We start from the raw sequence: 20,081 nt of genomic DNA, 5'->3' as shown, positions 1-20,081 counted from the left end.
TCTCGGGGCTGCATTTGTTCCTGGGACCCTCAGTGGGAAGGCAGGCTCTGAGGAACGCGGCTTCGTGCCGCATGCACTGCTGAGTGTCTGGGGGGACATGGGGCGACAAGGGCCTGGGGAGGCCCTGAGCTCTCTGAAAGGGTGTGGGGACACCTGACCAATGCCTCCCCACACGGCAGAGAACGGAAGCTTCGTGTTTTTCTACAGCACCAGGTTCATGCACAAAACCGCTAAATGAAAACGGACCCTAGGAGAGAGCACAGGCTTTCTAGGCCAGTTGTCACTTCCCTGGGTTCAATTAGCCTCGATTTCAGTAACAAAAAGTATTTACTCTTTACATAGCGTCTAACTATTGAGTGTTAACTTCCTTCTGACCACAGAATCAGACCAGCTGTGGCTGACCCCAAAGCCCAGAGGATTCTCTCCTTTCTTTGACCCCCCAGACTCTTCTGCTGACATACTTCTGGGTGGAAGTGTCTCAAAGGGAGTGAGTCTGGCCTCTCATTCCCTCAGAAATCCCTTTTGTAGCACCCTTAACAAACAGTTGCCTTAGCCTTCACTTGCTTACCCCTGCTAATGGGCAACTCGCTACTGCAGGGAGTGGTTTTTCCTAATCCTTTACGGATTAGGATCTTCCTTTTTTAAAAGCTTTTTATTTTGAGATAATTATAGACTCACATGCACTTGTAAAAATAATGAGAGACCCTATATACCCTTCACCCAGGTGCCCCCAATGGTAACATCTTACAAAACTACAGTAAAATATCGCAATCAGGAAATCGACACTAAGAGAATCACTGGCCTTATTCAGATTTCACCCGTAACACGCATTCATTTGTACGACTGTGCATATTTCGTTCTATGCAATTTTATCACATGTAGATTTGTGTGACCACCACAGTCAACGGTCGACGGACAGAATGCTTATATCACAAGGCTCCCCCAGGCCACCCTTTTATAGCCACACCTCCCGCCCTTCCCCTCGCCTCCCTGACCCCCAGCTGCCACTCGCCTGATCTCCATCTCCATAATTTTGTCGCTTTAAGAATTTATATAAATGGGCTCAGGCAGTAGGTAACCTTTTGAGATTAGCTTTTCCTACTCAGCATAATTCTCTAGCGACTCACCCAGGTCATGTGTATTGATAGTTCCTTTCTATTGCTGAGTAGTATTCCGTGGTATGGACCTGCCACAGCTCATTTCACCCTTCGCTCGCTGAAGGACACCTGGGTTGTCTCCAGTCCTTGGCTGTTATGAACAAAGCTGCTGTGAACACTTGTGTACAAGTTTCTTTCTTTCCCTTTCTTTCTTTGGTAATGGCTTTATTGCATATATTTACGTACCATACAAATCACCCATTTAAAGTGTACAATTCAATGGTTTTTAGTATATTCCACAGAGTTGTGCAACCATCACCACAGTCAATTTTAAAAAATTCTCATCAGCTTTAAAAGAAACACTACATCCTTTAGCTATCGCCTCCAACCCCCTTCCCCAGCCCTAGGCAACAACCATCAACCTACTGTCTTTCTACGTTTGCCTATTCCAGACGCTCCATATAAAGGAAATCATGTAATACGTGGTCTTCTGCGACTGGCTTCTTTCACTTAGCATGTTTCAAGGTTCATCCATGGTGCAGCGTGTGTCAGTACTGCATTCCTATTTTTGGCAGAATAACGTTCCACTGTAGGACACACCGCATCTTGCGTATCCACTCAGGAGCTCATGGACGTGAGGACAGGTTTCTGTAGGAACACGGGTTTCCGTTTCTCCGGCACAGAAGCCCACGAGCGCACTGCCGGCTCACACGGTAAGCGCACGCTGCGTGCGTCAGAAACCGCCCATGCTCTTTGCCAGCAATGTGTGAGTGACCTGGTTTCTGCGCATCCCCGTCAGCATTGTGTGTTCCTCCTATATTTCATTTTAGCCATTCTGACAGGTGTGTACTCACTTGTTTTTACTCTGAACAGAATCCGATTCTCAGTCACAGCTGCTGTGGGTCTCAGCCCCGAGTCTCCTCCTGGGCATTCCTTTTGCAGGCTGGCCAGCCCTAGACCCTCTAATCTGCTATATCTGGTCAGTTCATGGCTCTCCTTCCTAAACCAAGGGGCCTCAGATTAACAGCTGGATTCAAGATGTGGTCACGCCACAGAGGGGGTGGGACATCTGGGGTTCGGACCACGTGATTCTGCTGAGCCGCAGTCCACAGCTGGCTAAAGTGAACCCTGGAGTCCGTTCAGATCCAGGATCTCTGTTCCAAATAAAAAGATGTGAGGCAACGACTCCTATATTCTGTCTTTGGGGCATTCCCTTAAGGAAAGAACCGACTCCTTGGCATTTTTCACTCACTGCCTTGTGAGTGATATCATCTTCCCCGGTGGGCCCATGTTTTCCTCAGAGTGCGGCGATCCTGGGGACAGGAGTGGGACCTGTGAAACTGGCACGGGGCTTAGCTCACAGTGAGCACGTGTGAAGTTTTTGCAGACTGGCCTTGACAAGCACCATGAACATGTAAAATCTCCGAGGGAATTACTGCTGAAGACGGCCACATCGTAAGGGCTTAACAGATATGTGCAGGACAGGTACGTGAAAGGGCTAAAAAGGGCGCGCGCCCCCCACCTTCCCCCCCCCCCCACAATCTGCAGTGGGAGACACAGCACAGAAGGAGTGACCAGGGCTGTTACTCCGCCTTTGCCACCTGCTCGGTTCCCCCGGCCCGTTGGGGAGGAATGGGTGAAATCATGCGCACAGAGCTCCTCAGGCCCTGGCAGCGCCCTCTGGTAAGGGCTGTGTGACATCCAGAGATACCATCCACAGCGTCTCCATCATGGCGGAGAACGCGCCAGTGAGGAATGCGGACGCAGCGATGCTGATGCTACAGCTGACACCGCCGAGCTAAGAGGCTGCCCTGAGCCAGAGCGGCTCCCGACAGGAAGGTCCGCCGGAACCCTCAACACACGCATGCGCACCGACGGATCACCAGCGAAGCGCAACTTCGGCACCGCTGCTGTGGCCACTGGTTACGTGTGAGGCACCACGGGCGAGGAAAGGCTGTGCGTGCGGAGCGGGGCTGGCGCCTCCCTCGACTGCCCACCCCACACGACACATCAGCCAGCTGGCTGCTGAGCATCAAAACACGGAAGTCGTCCTCGGTTCCCACCAGCACCACAGTCCCCACTGAAGCCGTCAGCAGGACTCTGCAAACACACCCCTGAATCGACCCGGCAGCCCACTGACACCGCTGACACCTGGGCCAAGCCACAATCACCGCTGGCCCGGGGACTGCAAAGGCGTCCTCGCTGGCCTCCTCACACCCACGCTGACCCTCTCTTCACAGAGCTTTTACAGATATCAGATCCCACTGCTCTCTCTGCTCAGAACGTCCCGCAGCCGTGGATAAAACCCGGAGACCTGGGTGCGGAGGGCGGAGCACAGCCCAGGCGATCTTGAAGAACAAAGACGCCAGACGCCAGCTATCACAGAGCCACGGTAATTAGGACGGTGCGCATTGGCACCGGGCTAGACGAATGGACCTGCGGGACAGAGCAGAGTCCAGAAGCAGACCCTCACACGCACGGGCACCTGATTTATGAAAAAATCGATACCGCAGAGCAGAGGGGAAAGAACGGCCTGCGCAAATAAATGATGTTGGACCCACCGCACCTCCATGTGGGGAGGAAACCGCCCTTGATCTCTACCTCACGCCATACACAAAAATCAATTCCAGATGGATTGCATCCCCAGATGTGAAAGGTCAAGGCTTTCAAAGGAAAACATAGGAGACTATCTTCATGAGCTCGGAGGAGGCAAAGATGTCTTAAACAGGACACAAAAGGTTCTAACCACGTGAGAAGAAAATGACAAACAGACAATATTAAAATTAGGAGCCTCTGTTCATCAAAGGACACCAGTAAGCTACTCACGAAACGAGAGAGGGAGGAATTGCAATAATATGTCCACCAAAGGGCTCGAATCCAGAATATACAAAATTATAGAAAAAGTAATTAGAAAATTAGGAAGGAAAAAAATCAGACAACCCAATTAAAAAAATGGGCAGAAGACTCAAATAGGCATTCCACAAAGTATATCCAAACACTCATAAACACATCAAAAAAACATCTGATTTCCTTAGTCATAGGGGAAGCACAAATTAAAATCACAATGCAAGGATACCATTATACACCCACCAGAATGGCTAAGAGAAAGACAGACAGTACCAAGTGTTGGCGGGGATGAGGGGCAACCAGAACACACATACTGATGGCAGCAGTGTCAATCAACACAACTCCTTTGGAAGGCTGTTTGGCAACATTTACTGAAGCTGAAGCACGCACCCCCACGACCCAGCAATTCCACTTGCACAGGTACACCCTAGGAAATGCAAGCACAGAGTCACCAAAAGCCATACACAAGAATGTTCACAGGAGCGCTCATTATTCGAAACTGCCAAAAAGCTGCCAACTACCCAAATGCTCACCAGCAAAAGGGTTAAGCATATTGTCATACTGTCACATGATGGAATACCATACGGCAACGAGAATGAACAAGTTATACACACAATGTAACCACACAGACGAATCTCACAAAAAATTATTGAGCAAAGTGGCCAGACCCCCAAGAATATACATGTTATGATTCCCTTTACATAACACACAAAGACAGGCAGCGCAAATGCAGGTTTTGGGGAGTCAGGAGAGTGGCGGGCAGGGAGATGGGGCAGGGACTGAGCGGGCAGGGGCAGCTCTGCGGCTGAGCAGGGCGCTGGTGACACGGGTGCCCATTCTAACCACTCAAGTTGTACACCAAGGGTCTGTGCGCTCCTCAGTAATTAACTTACACGTCAGTAAAAAGTTTAAACAACACCCATCCACAGCCCTCATCAGGGCCCACAAGATGGGGCCCCTGTCCACCGTCTCATCTCAGCACGGTCCCTCTGTCCCTGCTCCCCCTACCCAAACCACACTGCCCGTTCTCCTGCAGGCCAAGCTCATTCCCACTTCGGGGCCTGGCACGTGCCATCCCCAGATCTGCATGCTGCTCCCTCCTTCACACCCTCAGGTCCCCACTTGAATGTCCCCTCCTCCGAGAAGCCTTCCCTGACCACCCCATCTAAGACACCCTCTACTGGGCGAACAGTGTCCCCCAGATTCATGTCTGCCAGACCCTGTGAATGGGATCTTCCTTGGAGATAGGGCTTCTGCAGACGTGATCAAGGTCAGGGGAGGTCATACTGGACTAGGGTGGGTCCCAAATGCAATGATGGTGCTTAAGCTCGGCTTACAATGAACAATGAATGCATTCATTCCACCCTTCAAAACTGCAGCAAAACGGAAGTGAGGGATGCATGGAGGAGGCACAGAGGATTTCAGGGCAGTGAAAACACACACTGCAACGATGGATATGTGTCACTATATGCTCGTCCAAATCCATAGACTGCCTAACGTCAAGAGTGAACCTAATGTCCACTCTGGACTCGGGGTGCTAACGACGTGTCTGTGGAGGCTCACTGATTCTAACAAACGTCCCCTCGGGGGGATGCAGATGATGGAGGCGGCTGTGCGTGTGTGGGGCAGGGGGTTGTGGGAAATCTCTGTATCCTCCTCTCAATTTTGTTGTAAACCTCAAACTTCTCTAAAAAAACTGTCTTAAAACAAACAAACAAAAAACCTCAGCAAAGCAGGAGGAGCGGGGAGACCCCTGAGGAGGAAACAGTCACAGCCGGGCAGTGGCCTGCAGAGCGAATGCGGCAACTCTCTGAGCTGCGGCCTCCCACGCCGTCCTCGGGTCAACGGGGCGGCGCGTCACCTAACGTCTGTCCTCTTTACCAGGGGAGGGAAAAATGCCTTAGTGTGTAATTAAAACCAGAAGACAAAACCGAATTCCCTTCGAGTGGGCCTCATCTCCACAGAGGCCCTGGGCTCAGTTTAGTCCAGGCTCAGCAAACCTTCCCCATTCAGGGCCAGAGGGTCAACATTTCACAGGTTTGCAGGCCATTCGGGGGCTGAGACAACTACTCAGCTCTGCCCCGCGGTGAGAGAGCAGCACAGACGAGAGGAAAGTGAGCGGCGTGGCCTCTGCCCAGGTCCCCCTGTCGAGGGGGGAAGCACCCGGGGTCAGCTTGCCCTCCTCACCCCAGCCCTTTCAGAACCTGGCCAAGGGTTCTCTCCCCGACACACGCCTTCGCGAACGTCTGGGCTGGCTCTCAGGAGCTGCCCACGGCTGTTTTGCAGAGCTGCTTCCCCAAGAAGCCGGGGACAGAAAGTGGCCCCACCATCCAGGCCTCTGCGGAGAGCAGATCACAGGGCTCACGGCTTCGAGAAAAGCACTGCTGACAACCAGGGGTTAATCGGGCAGGGAGCCCACACCTGGGCGAGGGGCCCGAGGCGGGGGCAGCTCGAGAGGAACTCGGCAGGCAAGCTGTTGTCAGCCACCTCCCTGCACGGTCACGGTCACAGTCACTGTGAGAGGAAATGAGGAGGAAAGGGGCCAGGGACGGACAGACACTGTCCACAAGGCGGGCACGAGAGGTACACAGGGGACAGGAGATGCAAGCTGCGTAATTAAGGCCTCCAGACACCTGTTGGGAGCTCACCCATTCACACCCCTCGCAGGTGGTTCACACTTCTGGGGAAAAAATAACAGGAAAAAAAAAAAAAGCAGCTCAGATGAAAGAAAAGCTCTCCATCTGTAGCCTGCAGCCCTGGTCCAGCCTGCCTGAGGCAGTGCTTCTGCCAGCAGCTCCCTGACAACCCGACCCTCGGGGACAGTTCCAGGGTGGCTGGGTGGGGCTCTAGAGTGAGAGAGACCTGGGTGTGCTGCTGCAGAGCTGTGTGACCCTGGGTGAACCCTTAAGCTCTCTGTGCCTCACGTGCCCCGTCTTGATCAGGATTCCATGGAGGAAGGCTTTGCACAGTGGACCTACGTGCTTAGCAAACATTTACCAAGCACCGCTCTGGACCAGGGCCCTGTGGACACAGCGAGGCACTCCCAGCACCCACACAGACAGCACTCTGAGGCAGCTGTGAGGCTGGGTGGGATGACAACAAGGCAGCGGGGTCACAGGACAGGCCGAGCTGCCCGGCTGGGGTTGGGAGAGCGAGCGGTGGCCTCAGTGGCAACAGCACAATCCAGGGCTCCTGAAGGAGCTGACCACCCAGAGGAGCAGCACCAACAGCCACGCTCGCTGGGTGCCTCCGCCACGCTGGGCGCCGGGCCGGGGGTCTCACACACACTGACTCATGTCACCGCCCAGCTATCAGGCAGGCTCTTACTGTCCCCATTTACAGATGAAGAAAACCGAGGCTCAAAGAGGTGAAGTGCCACAGCCTTGGAGAGAAGGGAACTGTCTGGAACCCGTGCCGTCTGCTGCCAGAGCTGACGCTGCGCTATCACCGCCTCACTCGGGATCGGGGGCCATCTGGAGGCTCTGACGTCATCCTAAGGAGCAGGTCAGTCTGAGACGCGCTCCTCGGCAATGACCCACAGGGGGAACCAGGGACGAGGACGATGAAGAGAGACGCTTCTGTAGAAGGCCCCCCCTCCTGGGCTTTGTACACCCGTTCTCGCACTGCGCCCCCCCCTGCTGGGGACGGAGGGAAGCGGGCAGGACCTCCAGTCCCACCCTGCAGATGAGCGAACGGAGGGGGCCGGCTGCCAACCTACACTCTAAGCTGCCGCTGCTCTGCATGCAGGACTGTCTCCGTAGTTTGCAGGGCCTGGTACAAACTGAAAATTCAGGGCCCCTTATTCAAAAAGTAAGAATTTTAAGACAGTGACAGCAGAGCCTTAAACCAAGCGTGGGGTCTTGTGGGACTTCACAGGTCACAAGCTCACAAGGCCAGCCCTGTGTGCAGAACCCCTTCCGGGAAGATCACTGCCTTCCAGAACCCAAGGCTGCCCACGGAGTACAAAAGACACGGGCGAGCTGAGGGTCCTTCTAGAACGGCCCCTGTGCCTCTCCGTGCCCCGGTTTCCTCATGCAGAAATGGGCGCTCAGCAGCTCCACCTCGCTGGGTGGCTGTGAAGACGCACCCACACCATGAGCACTGGGGGTGTGGTCAACCCAGTACCAACTGGTTCCCAAGGGCTCTCTGCTCTCTCAGGGCCACCACCTGGAACGGGGTGGGAACGAGGCCCGTCCGCCCAACGCTCTGGCTCTGCACACATGCGCCTGCGCGTCAGGATGCGAGGCCGTGAACGCGGAAGCTTCAGCTGAGGGGAGACGGAGGCCCCATTGAGGCATCCGTGCGGCTGCTCTCGGAACCGCCCCCTGTGCTGGGGACTTTCAAATCCAGGCTTTCTGATGGAGGTGGGGAAAGAATAAGACAAACACAGCAAAACACGCACATGCATGCACACGCACACACACCCCTACCCCAGAGCAAACCCTGATGGGAGGGAGAGACCAGTCTACACCCTTCTTTCAGAACACATACCGACTTAAGACCGTGGGCCCCGCTGGGAGAGCCGACGGCTGCTTCCACCCTGGCTCCCATTGTGGGGGAGGCGCGTGCTCCTTGCACCCATGCACACATCTGCATGCTCTGGGCTCCCGTTTGTCTTCCATGTTCCCTTTCAGGGCTGGAGGGGGACCAGTTCAGCCTGGGTCTCCACTCCCTACGGACTCTCTCTGCCCCAGAACCCAGCTGGATGGGGACAGGGTTACAGTTTGGGAGGACAGGGAGGGAGGGACATACTTAGGGGAAGGACGAAAAAAATAAGAAAATGCTGCAGAGAATTTTCAGGATTCGGCACTGCTGTTAAAGACGCAGGTTCTGTTGAGTCAGACCCGCCGGGGCTCAGAGCCTGGCGCACTGGTGTTGGGCAGTTTAGTAAGGACCCCAGCTCACCTTTGCCAACTACCTGCTCCATGCAGGCCCCGCACTCAGGGCTTCACCCACAAAATCGTGTTTATTCCTTTCAACAGCCCTGGAAGCAGCCAGGTGGTGAGGGAGCGGGGTGCCAGCCCCAGCCCTGACGACCCAGCAGGAGGAATGGGGCTCCAGAGCAGGAATGTTCACTGGAAAATGGAGACGATGACTATTCTGCAGGGCTGTTTCGGTAAACAGAGCCCTAATAACAAAAAGCCCATCAGCCACAGTGCCCGGCACAGAGGTCGGGCTTGGAAACTGTACTGAACGACAACGATAAACAGTCACGCTTGTTCCTCCATCATCGTCACAGATCACAGCACATGTTATCATTAGTATTACTACTCTTACTTTATGCCAGGGCAAACCGGGGCCCAGAAAAGGGGTGGCAGAGAGAGGAGAATGGCCGGCTCCGAATCCATGGCTGTGTCCACTCTGACTTCTAAAGGGTGAGCCTCAAACTGTCGCAGGAGATGAACCCGCAGAAACGGGCACCTGTCTGGCCAGGTGGAGGCGCTGGAGTGCAGTGCTGAGGCCCGACTGGAAGGCTGGTGGTCTCCAGGGGAGACCCAGGCAAACGTTGCTGCCCCAGCTCACATGCAGGCCCCTGGGGGGCTGGAGAGGGTGGGCAGCCATCTTGAGAACCTGGCCCCGCTCTCCCACAGCCCTGCATTCATGCCTGCACGTGCTGGGAGTGTCACAGCATGACTGTCACTGTCGCTTTCCTCCCTGGCCTCTGCAGACAGTAAACTCCTCGAGAGAGGGCCTGTGTCTCTCCTGGAACGGCGGCATGCTGGGTGCCTAGAGCAGGGCCTGGTACCAACGACACACTCGCTCTCACAGGACAGTGGTTCCACTCAAATGATCTGGGGGGGCAACGCCTCCTTCGAGAGCCAAGAGAAGGACAACAGGCTGCAGAGAGGAGGGGTTCCAGGCCAGGGCTCTGGGCAGAGCACTGAAACGTCAATCCTGGCTCAGCTGTGTGGTCCTGGGCAAGACCCTCACCTCCCTAGTCTCCAGTTCCCTTCCGGGGGCAACAAGGGATAACAGCACCCCCTCCCTCACAGGGTGCTGTGCAGCTTAAAGGGGAAGACGCTGCACAGGGAGGTGTGCAGCCGCCACCACCATAAGAGGGAGTTGTGGCTCTGACTGCACCTGGCAGGACAAGCCCACAACACCTGCCTGGCAAAATGGACCAGTCTGTCCCCCTAAACCCTGAAACCCTTCCCTGGCTCTGACTTTTGCTGGCCATTGGCTTTGTCTGAAATCGGGGCTCCGGTTTCCTGGACAAGCTCCGGCTCCCTGAGCAGGCTCACAGCGACCCCTGCTGCCCACCCTTTGGAAATGCCTTAAGCCCAGCCCCAGTGACAAAGCAGGGAAGCCCTGGAGAAGGCGTTCCGCGTCCAGGGGTGAGGAGAGCACCCATCAGGACAACGGCAGGGAGAAGAAACGGCGCACGTAATTACGTTTGGTGGACACTAATGCCTTGTCTTCTCGAAATGAATATAAGATGCCAGATCAAACGGCGCGTTTCCCCCTTCCGCCGCGGTCTTTTGTTCCCGGGCTGAGCATCATCCTACAGACTGTGGGACCAAGCAAGATTGTCATTCGGCGGGGTCCTCTTTCCTGATCGACACGAGCTGTTTGCAGCAACCCCATTTTCATCTGGTAGTTCTTAAATTGGACTCTTTTTCAAGAGCAGAGGCATGTGAAAGCCCACAGACGCGCGAGGCCGAGGATCTCTCTTCTCGTAAGGACAACCTCGCTCATGAACTCCTCTTGACTCATCTCTGGGTGCAGGGAAATGGAGGTGACCCCTCTCACCAGGCTGTTCCTGCCACGCAGGAGCCCCAGGGCTCACAGCTGAGACCCCGGCACTCAGAAATCCCGAGCGGGCTGGCATCTTTGCATCAGCACCCGCTAACCACATCTGTTGTGAACTGCGCCCCGTGTATGATTTAGGACAGAGGGGAGGAGGATAGTGATTTTTGAAGCAAATTCCCCAAATGGCTCCTCATTCTTTGAACCAAAGAGTGAGAGCAAAAAGAGTAGATTTCACACAAAGATACAATTTTCCAGTCCCCAAAATATAGGACTTATATTTTGTACCCACAGTTGAACTTGAGACATGCTAACCGGTAATTCTAATCGGGACTTAGCTCTCCTGATCTTCAGGCCAGAAGTGGACAAACACAGGTTGAACGAACAGGGCCTAGTCCGCAGAATCCAAAATGCTCAGCCATGTGCCGACCACGAGGCTGGAGGCCCCCAGAGCACTCTTAGATGGCAACGAAGCCTCCACAATCTGCCCAGTTAGGGCTAATGTCACCTGCTGTTACATTCTAAGGGCCAGGTGGCCTCTCTCTGCGCCACCCAGCACACACCTGGTGACTGGTCGGCTTGAACCATCTTCCACGGATGCCCCCCCAAAAGACGTTCCATCCAGGGCCTGGTGCTGGGGTAGACCTAACCAACCCGAGAAATCAGACACTGTGATGGACCGGCATGGGGGCCGCATGCTGCTGGCCCTTGGGCCATCTCAGGCCCACAGACAGACTTTGTCCACACAGTGTTTATTTCCAGAAACTGAATTAGTTGCCAACTTACTCCCCCTGAGAATCCAGACTGCCAGTTTCTTTCCAAACGCGGGAGAACTGGTCCTATTATATCGGCATTCCTGCGAGGAGTCACGGCTGGCCCTCCAGCCCATCAGTCCCCACCCAGTCTGCTCTTCCAGGCTGTCACCTGCCTGGCCCCCCGAGAGATCACTGAGTTTCTGACCCCTGTGCTGGTAGCTGCTGCTGGATTTCATTCTTTATGATTCACCCTCATTTCAAAAGGGGCTCTCCAGAGACAGCAATGCATGCAGCGGCCCCCACCCCTGGCTGGACATTAGAATCCCCTGGGGGGTTCTGATCAAAATACCCACGTCTGGGCCCCACCCTTGACCCACAGACTCCAGTTCTCTGGCGGTGGAGCCTGAGCAAAGGTAAGTTTATGAAAGTCGCCAGGTAACCCGATGGTGCCGCCAGGGTGGAGAATCCCCAGCTTAATCCCAAAGAATGACTTGGGTAGAAATTCCAGACAGCTCATAAGCAGAGCCAGGCTTCAGCCCCCCGGGCTCCTGGCCCTCCCCGGGTTACTGACGGGGAGGAGAAGGCTGAGCGCCTTTCTTGTCCCGCCTGGGGAGGGAGAGGCCTAACCGTTCTGAATTCTCTCTGCACAGTGCTCTGGAGAGCAGTGTCTGAGACGCAGGGAGAGAAATGAGAGGCAGCAAAGACGACCTTTGCAGGACCAGGGCGCTGGCCCTCCTGAGGACCTGACGGCCGCCCACAGCCCCTCGGACTGAAGCAGTGCTTCTCACCTGAAAAGCTCTCGGATCTCGCGGCTGTCAGCCTGGAAGGGGATGTTCCGCACCAGGATCTTGGAGGTGGTCTGCTTCCGGGGAACCTGTTTCTTCCGAGCGGATGTCAGGGCTGGCCTGGAGGGTCGGGGAAAGGGTTCCGTTTAATCGGGGCATCAGTGGCTGCTGCCCTACACTGACTCCACCTCCCCCAGCACCAATGCTCGTGTCCTCCCTTCAGGGGACGGATTCCAGGAGCTGGTGTGGAGGAGGCTGAGATGAAAGGGGAGGGAGGCAGTCTCCCCTGGGTGACACGGAGCATAATTATCTTCTCCCCAAAACAGCTCTGGACGTCAGGCTGACACATCCCCCCTTGGGTGCCTGCTGTCCTTCATCTGACAGACTCAGGGACTATCGGGGACTTCAGAAAGGAATGCTGACGAGGGGGGGCTGGTTCCTCCCTACATCTAACCTCCTGCGTCGCCCCGGCTGACCTAGCCAGAGGTCGTGTTTTGAGACATTTCATCACTAACCCGGGGAGCATCATCCAGGAGCCTGGAGCGGTTTCTAAGCATGCAGATGGACCAAGGGTGAGGTGGGAAACTCTGAGCCTGAAGCTCAAGTCCATCCTAATGCAGCCCTACCTCCCCTGTCCCCTTGCTCTCCCAGGGAAAAACCCAGCTCCATCCAAGCAGGGTAGGGTCATGAGCACGGCTGCGAGTTAACAATCTGGGAGTGAATGCCAAGTCGGTCACTTAGGATCTGTGTGATCTTGGGCAAGTAACTTGGCCTCTCTGGGCCTCAGTTTCCTCAACTGCAGAATAGGCCTAATAACACTGACAACCTCAGCAGACTGTTTGAGGAGTTAACGAGAGAGGACATGTCAAACACTCTGCATGGTGCCCGCCATGTGGGAAACACTCAATGAACGGCAGCTGTTATTATGACTATCGTGATGACTCACTTCCTTCAAGTCTGACCCACGTCACCTCCTCAGGGCCCTTCCCTGACTCTCTCCACTAAACGGCCACTCACCCCCACCCCTCATCCTTATTCTTCTCCCTGGCATGCATCGCCATGTGACAGCATGTGACATGTTTAAGCATGTGGCTCTTGACTGTCTGTCCTCTAGCGCTATGCTGTCCAACACAGCAGCCACCAGCCACATGTGGCTAGTGAAATCTAAATGAAAACAAATCCAAATTAAAAACTCAGTTGCTGGGGTGGCCAGCTCCAGGATGGTCCCAGTGACCCCTGCCTCTCGGTAGTCATGCTCGTGTAGGCCCCTCCCACGCTGCATCAGGACAGGCCTGTGCGACCAAGAGAAGACCGAAGTGATCGTCTTCTGATCTAACTTCTGAGACTAGGTCACCGAAGACATCATCGCCTCCTCCTTGTTCTCTCTCGGACCACTCGCTCCAGAGGGAACCAGCTGCCATGCGGTAAAGACACTCATGCAGTCCCAGGGAGAGGCCGATGTGGTGAGGAACTGAGGCCTCCTGCCAACAGCCAGTGAAGGCGCCATCTTGGAAGCGGATCCATCAGCCCCAGCGGAGCCTTCTGCCCCGGCCAGCATCCTGACTGCAGCCTCACCAGAGACCCCGAGACAGAACCACCCTGCGAAGCTGCTCCTGAGTTCCTGACCCACAGAAACTGTGAGAATAAACGTTTGCTGTTTGAAGCTGTTAAGTCTTGAGACATTTCGTCACGCAGCAGTCGATAACTAATACAGTCATACTAGCCACAGTTCAAGTGCTCAAAAGCCATGTGTAGCAAGTGGCTACCACGCTGGACAGCACAGATGTAGAACATCCTAGAACATTTCCATCGTTGCAGAAGGTTCGATCAAGAACATGGCCCTAGAATGCACACTCCACAGGCAAATCCCCTCCCCTGCACCTGGGAAGAGTGGCGCACAGTAGGCTTCCTACAATTTTTTGTTGAATAAAAGAACAACTACACAAACACTGACTAGGAATTGAGAGGTTGTAAAGTGACTTCAGCCTGCTCCCTGGAGACAGGGGACTGAAAAGAAAGATGCCACCACTGGCTGGGTGCTCATGTACATGGCACGCGCCAGATGCTTCACACACAACCTCTAGTTACCACAATTTGCTTTACAGGCAACGTCATCTGCCCAAAGGCACACAGCTCCTGGCTTAGAACCCAAAGCTGTGGGGCTCAAAGCCTGGGCTCCCACCTTCACCCCAGAGCTCAGGAACCCATGCTAGACTTCTGCGGGCTCCCGCACCAAGCCTTCTGCTCGCTCAGGATGCTCAGCCTGGCACAGACTGGGATGCGTGAACAATACACCTGGGCAGGATTCACAAGGACCATGAAAACAGGGAGAGAAGGAAGACAGAGCAGCAGCTCCAGGTCCCAATGACCACAAGAAATGACCAACTGGCCGAAAAGTAGCAAATAAAGATGGTAACGCAGCCAGTACTGTGAGAAGCAGTCATTCTATCACCTGAGGTGGGTAGATGATAATGACAGTGACAATAATAATAATGGCTTACGCCGGGCACGTGTTATATGGCGGGCACTGTTCAAACCCCCTCAAGTGTATTAGTTCATTTAGACACACAAGCAGGTGGAGGTGAAGGAGCAAAACTAAAACCCTCAAAAACCCTCCACTACTTCAGGGAACTGGGCATTGGGCCGATGAGTCCGTCTCCAGCTCTAACAGCTACTGAATCTCCTTCCAATTAACTGCAGGCCATCTCTGGGCACTGCTGTCGAGCTCCAAGAAGGAAAGCTCCATAAAGAGAAACGTCTAGGTTTTATTGCCTTTTCTGGTTCGTCCAGAGCACCAGCAACTTACCACTCTCCCTTGGTTATTTATACCACCAAGAGGAGCGGAATCGGCTGGTTTCTCCTGCACTCGTTCCTTTTATTATATTAAATGCACATTAAACATTTACTCAAAGGACGGGCGAGTACCGGTTCATCAGGGAAATGGTGTTGGTGCTGGCAAATGCAACACCACCTTAATTAGGACGAGTCCCAAATGGCGAGAGGGGGCGGGTGGAGAGGACACAAAGGGTCCCGAGACACCCTCCAGGGCGCCGGTACCAGAGCGGGAGCGACCGACTCGGATCAAAGTAAAGAGGGAGGCACCACAGACTCACTTTGTGGCTCGTTCCGAAATCCTCACTTCCAGCTTGTGGCTGTCCACGACGTGACCCTAAGAGAGAAGACAACACAGCCTGTCCCTCCGTCCTCCTAGAAATACTCACCCGTGGTCCTGCCCCTCCTTGGAGTGGGCTTCAGCCGAGTGAGCGGAAAGGAAACTTGGGAGGGGGACTGACTGCTCCCAGGCAGAGGGGCTGGCTGGAAGCAAGGACAGGGAGCAGCTTCTCCCGGAAATGGCTTACGCCGAGCCAGGCAGCAGCTGGGGGTCACAGAGACCCAACCCTCCAAAGTCCTCTCGAGCTGCGAGTAGGCTTGACCTTTGTGCCACTCGAGGGGCACAGAATTTTCCACTGTTTACAAGCATTTTCAGGGAAAGGAAGCCCCTTCGATGTGGCTTGTGGAGAGAGTTGGTTTAGACTGTATGGTCTTTAAAAAAACTTCTCGATCACAGAGGAGCTGCAGAGAAAGCTAGGCCCTTACACGGGGCCCTGAAAGCAAAACTACCCTCGAAAACCCCTTAAATCTCCCACAAAATACAGCACGCACAGCTTTGTATAAACAATTCTTTGTGGCAATATGCACGCACATATGCACACAATGAGGTACAGAACGTAACACTACAGGGTGCAAGGTGGAACTTCACAGAATCCTGAATTGTACGTACACTGAATGAGCAGAGCTGAATTCCAGCTAAGTGACTATATGGCATCTAACAACAAAGTTGGATTTCCAGTGTCTTTAACAAACAACCAACAAACCCCAAAACAGAGAAGATCTGGTATTGCTGGGGCCCACTTTCCCACGAGGAAAACTGGCTGAAGCCAGGAAGTAGCTGCCCCTTGGGACAGGGCACAAGTGTCCAGGTTCTGTTCTGGGGGGGCTGCCGCTCCCTCATTTACACTGCCTCCTGGCCCCTGTGGGCGTTGGAGTTGGCGAGGCCTGGTGGAGAGCAGAGCGTCTCTCAACGTGAAGGTAAAAGCTCCAGAGGCCGTCACCTCCCCAGCATCCTACCAAACGCAACGCAGCTCTTGGGAAAGGTCAGCAAAATTCTGCAAAAGCAACTGTATTGGCCAAGTAGCCAATTACATTTCCTATAACCCCCAAGGCCTTTGCCTTGACCAGGAAGCTCCACGGGGACACAGTGAGTGGCCTGGAAAGTTGCTATAAATAAGCGAAGGGTGGTGACCCTGTCTGGGCACACTTTCCACCCTGCGTCCACCCCAGCCGTCCTGGGCAGAGCGCACCTCTGAGAGAGAGAACGAGGGCTGTGGACGGTGTGCTGCCTGCTACACCCTGGCCTGTCAACTCAGCCCGATTCAACGTTACTTTACCTTAACCCTGCCTGGCCTCGTGCTGGGCAGGGCTGTGTCCTCCTTTGTATGGTGCACACAAGACACATGACACTCTGAAGGTGGTTTAAAAGGATCCCAGACCCCCTGAGTCCCTTCCACGGACCCTGGGCCTAGAAGCCTGTTCTAGAGACACAACCATGAGCACCCAGCCTGGTCGCTGTGGCTCCTTTCCTGCAGAACAAGGCACAGGCGAGCGACAGCTGGGAGCAAGTGCGTCTGCAGAAAGGTGCATGTGGGAAGGCAGTGCTCCTTGTCCCCGGCCACCGAAGGGCCTGGGGACATGGACATCAGGGAGGGGTGCTGAGGACACCGTCTCAAGCTGAGCCCTGGCTCCCTTGGGATGGTGCAAACTCCTGCCCGTTCTGCTCCCTGCGGCCCAGCTCCCCTCCTGATATCGAGGGCCCTGATAGGACCCTGCACTCCGGGCCTAGCAGGAGGGCACTGCTCCTTTCTCCATCTGCATAGGACACCTCTGACTTCAGTCCCCTTCTCCTGCCTGCGTGCCTCCACCCTGGCCAGGTCACCACCGTCTGCTGCCTCATGACTCAGTGGTCTCCTACCTGCCCTCCTGCGATGCCCTCTCCACATGGCAGCTGGAGAGACTGCTGTGAAGCAGAAATCAGATCCTTCCCCACTGTGCTCCAAGCCCTCTGATGGCATCTCACTGCCTTGATGCTCAATTCCACAGTCCTCAGAAGGTCTCTAGGACCCACACACCTCCCACCCCACCCCCTGCCCCTGCCATACTGGCCTTTTGCTACTTCTCAAACATACTAAGCTCATTCCTGCCTTACAGTCCCTGCCTCAGACCCTTTGCACATGCTGTTCCCTCCACCTAGACTACTTTCCCCACATCTTAGTGTAGCTGAATCCTTGTCAATGAGGTGTCAGCTCCACTGTCACCTCTTCAGAGAGGCCTCCCCGACCAGACAATCTAAAGCCTCCTGTCCCTGTCATGGTTCCTGCTTTATTTCCATACAGGCACCTCCATCCATGACCCGGTCTGTGTATTTACTCAGAGGTCCGCTTTGCCAGTCCCCCCCAGGCCTAGCACGGTACCCGGCACAAACCAGACCCTCGATAAAGAGCTGTGGACTGAGTGAATGTACTAGTGGCCACGCAGCGCAAGGAAGCTTCTCCATCGTTCCTGGGCCCGGGGCCCCTGGAGAACTGGAGGAAGCGATGGGCCCAGGAAATGTGGACTCACCTGCATTCCCGCTCAATTCCAGAGGGCTGACGGACCCCCGCCCCACCGCCCGCCAAGGCCCCGCTGGACCTCGGCTCAGAACTCTCGCTTTACCTGGAGCTGCTTGAGAGCCTTCTGGGCCTGCTCCGGCTTCCTGTATTCCACGAACCCGAACCCCATGGAGAGCAGTGCACCTGAGGGAGAGAGGCGGACATCACGGCAGTGTGGGGGGCGGGAGGGAAGGAGCGAGCCCAGGACCCAGGCCAGGACCCCGCTGGCCCCCGACGCCCGCTTCCGTGCTCATCTCTTCACACCCTCTTCATTCCCAGTAAGGCGTCAGCTCCTGCCTCCCCATTTATCACGAGCCTTCCTGAGGAACCAGCCACCGAGGCTATATAGCCGCCGTCTGAGGCCCAGCTGACTATTAATTAACAGATGACTGACACGATAATTAACTTCATAACAGAACTCCGCCTTTGGGAGGGAGAGGGAACGAACAGGGATGACCATCACTGTGACAAGCGGCAAATCCTCCGCCTGGGCGGTCCCCGTAGAATGAAGGTGTGTGCGAGAGTCAGACGCACGTGAGGCTCTCTCACAGGCGTTTCTGACCGTCCGGTTACATCGTTTCCAGGGTTTCAGATACAAAGCTGGGCAGGGGGGGCGACCACATTATTGGAACCTATCTGGCTCCCTCCTTCCAGGTGACGAGCAGCAAGAGTTCAGAGAGCACTGATCTCTCAGAAATTTGTCACCAGTTTTTGCTTCCCGACTTCAGATATGTACGTAGTAAGATATGTACGTATGTATGCATAACTGGGGGGAGGGGTTTTTATAGGGCTCAAAAAGATCAGAGCCCTGTGACACAGAACGTGAGGCGTGCCTCCTCCACCTGGCATTTCATAAGGGTGCATTAATTTTACTCTCTAGTTTCTTCACAGATGAACTCAAAGAGAATTGGCTCAAGTCTGATGGATCCAAATGAGTTTCAAGATTCGCCACCTAAGACTCCCTCAGCAGTCCCCATCTTGGCATCTTCTGTCCTGTTTGTGAGACCTGTGCCCCCACAACGGGGACCTGCTTGCTTGCACTTTCATTCGCAACCACATGTTATAAAAGGAGGGCCTGGTGCAGTAGGATATTCCAGGAACTGCCCACGCTTCTTCTGTGGCTCAGACAGAACCGTCAGCGGACAGGCAGTGCCACCCCGTGGTGACTTGAAATATCTGTTCTTCAGTGGAGATGTGAAAGCTCTCCTTGGGAGACTCAAGGTTGTGGGTGATGGGCTGGTGGTGTCTGTGTGTGCCGGATATTCAAAATGTGCATTAAGATAGTGTGAAAGGCAACTACAGACAGTCAAGTTCATTGCCCAGTCACAGACGCTGTGCAGATCCACTCTCTGCCCTTCTCCTGCCCTGGGAGGCTGCCTGGGCCTCCCGACCTGGTTTCCTGTTGAGTTTGGCCAATTTTGAGGCTGACTGATCTGAGAGTGGCAGGTGGAAAAGAGAGCTGGGGCACTGTTCCTTCCACACACCCCACCAGCTCCCTGCCATGGCGTGGTTCTGGCAGTGCTGGTGTCCAACCCACACTCTCAGCTCCCATGGTGGCCCTTTGTCTGCGGTTCTGGTCACACCACTCCCTTCCCCACGGCGGAAGGGCGTTCTCCTGCATGACCTCTGTCTGGGCACCTGTGGGTCCCCACAGCCCAGTGCCCACCTTGGCACTTGGCCCCGTCATCACAAACGTCTCTTAAACAGCCCCCGCTGAGTGTGTTCCTGTTTCCCGCTACGGCCCTCACGGATACAGACACTTCCTAGACTCTCCTGAAACTGTGTAGGACGAGCCCAGAGCAGGGCTCTCACACAGGCTCTTGGAAAAGAGAGCACGTTTCAAGAGCTGCTCACGACACTGAGAGAGAGAGAACTGTTTCTAAGGATGCTGCGGAGTGCCCGAGGGGTGCAAGGCAGCTCCATGGGGCATCTGATTGCAGAGACGGGCACGGAGACCCTACGACCTGCAGGCACAGCCTGGGATGGGGGTGGTGACACCTCTGCCAGGCTGACTCACCCCCTGGACTTCGGGGGTCACCTCCCTTCCTGAAGCCCCAGCAATGAGCTTTACATATTAACTTGGTACCTAGCTGCCTTTCCTTGTTCCCTAACTAGAGCTGCAGTTCCTGCAGAACAGCGATGTTA

At 54.8% G+C, this 20,081-nt stretch overlaps 1 protein-coding gene across 4 annotated transcripts in view; it reads right to left on the bottom strand.

Annotated features, from left to right (window-relative positions):
- The window catches only part of RBM19 (RNA binding motif protein 19), a 129,418-nt gene that overhangs the window by 65,457 nt on the left and 43,880 nt on the right, over positions 1-20,081 (bottom strand). For all 4 annotated transcript variants that reach the window (XM_005612586.4, XM_070275444.1, XM_023647108.2 and 1 more), the window contains exons 19-21: positions 18,001-18,080; positions 15,345-15,400; positions 12,235-12,351 (exon numbers count right to left, since the gene is read on the bottom strand). In XM_005612586.4, the coding sequence (XP_005612643.1) occupies positions 12,235-12,351; positions 15,345-15,400; positions 18,001-18,080 (253 nt within the window). The remainder of the gene's footprint in view (positions 1-12,234; positions 12,352-15,344; positions 15,401-18,000; positions 18,081-20,081) is intronic.

This window comes from Equus caballus, chromosome 8, assembly GCF_041296265.1.
Source record: "Equus caballus isolate H_3958 breed thoroughbred chromosome 8, TB-T2T, whole genome shotgun sequence".
Taxonomy (NCBI): Eukaryota; Metazoa; Chordata; class Mammalia; order Perissodactyla; family Equidae; genus Equus; species Equus caballus.
This window is presented reverse-complemented; position numbering and strand designations above follow the sequence as displayed.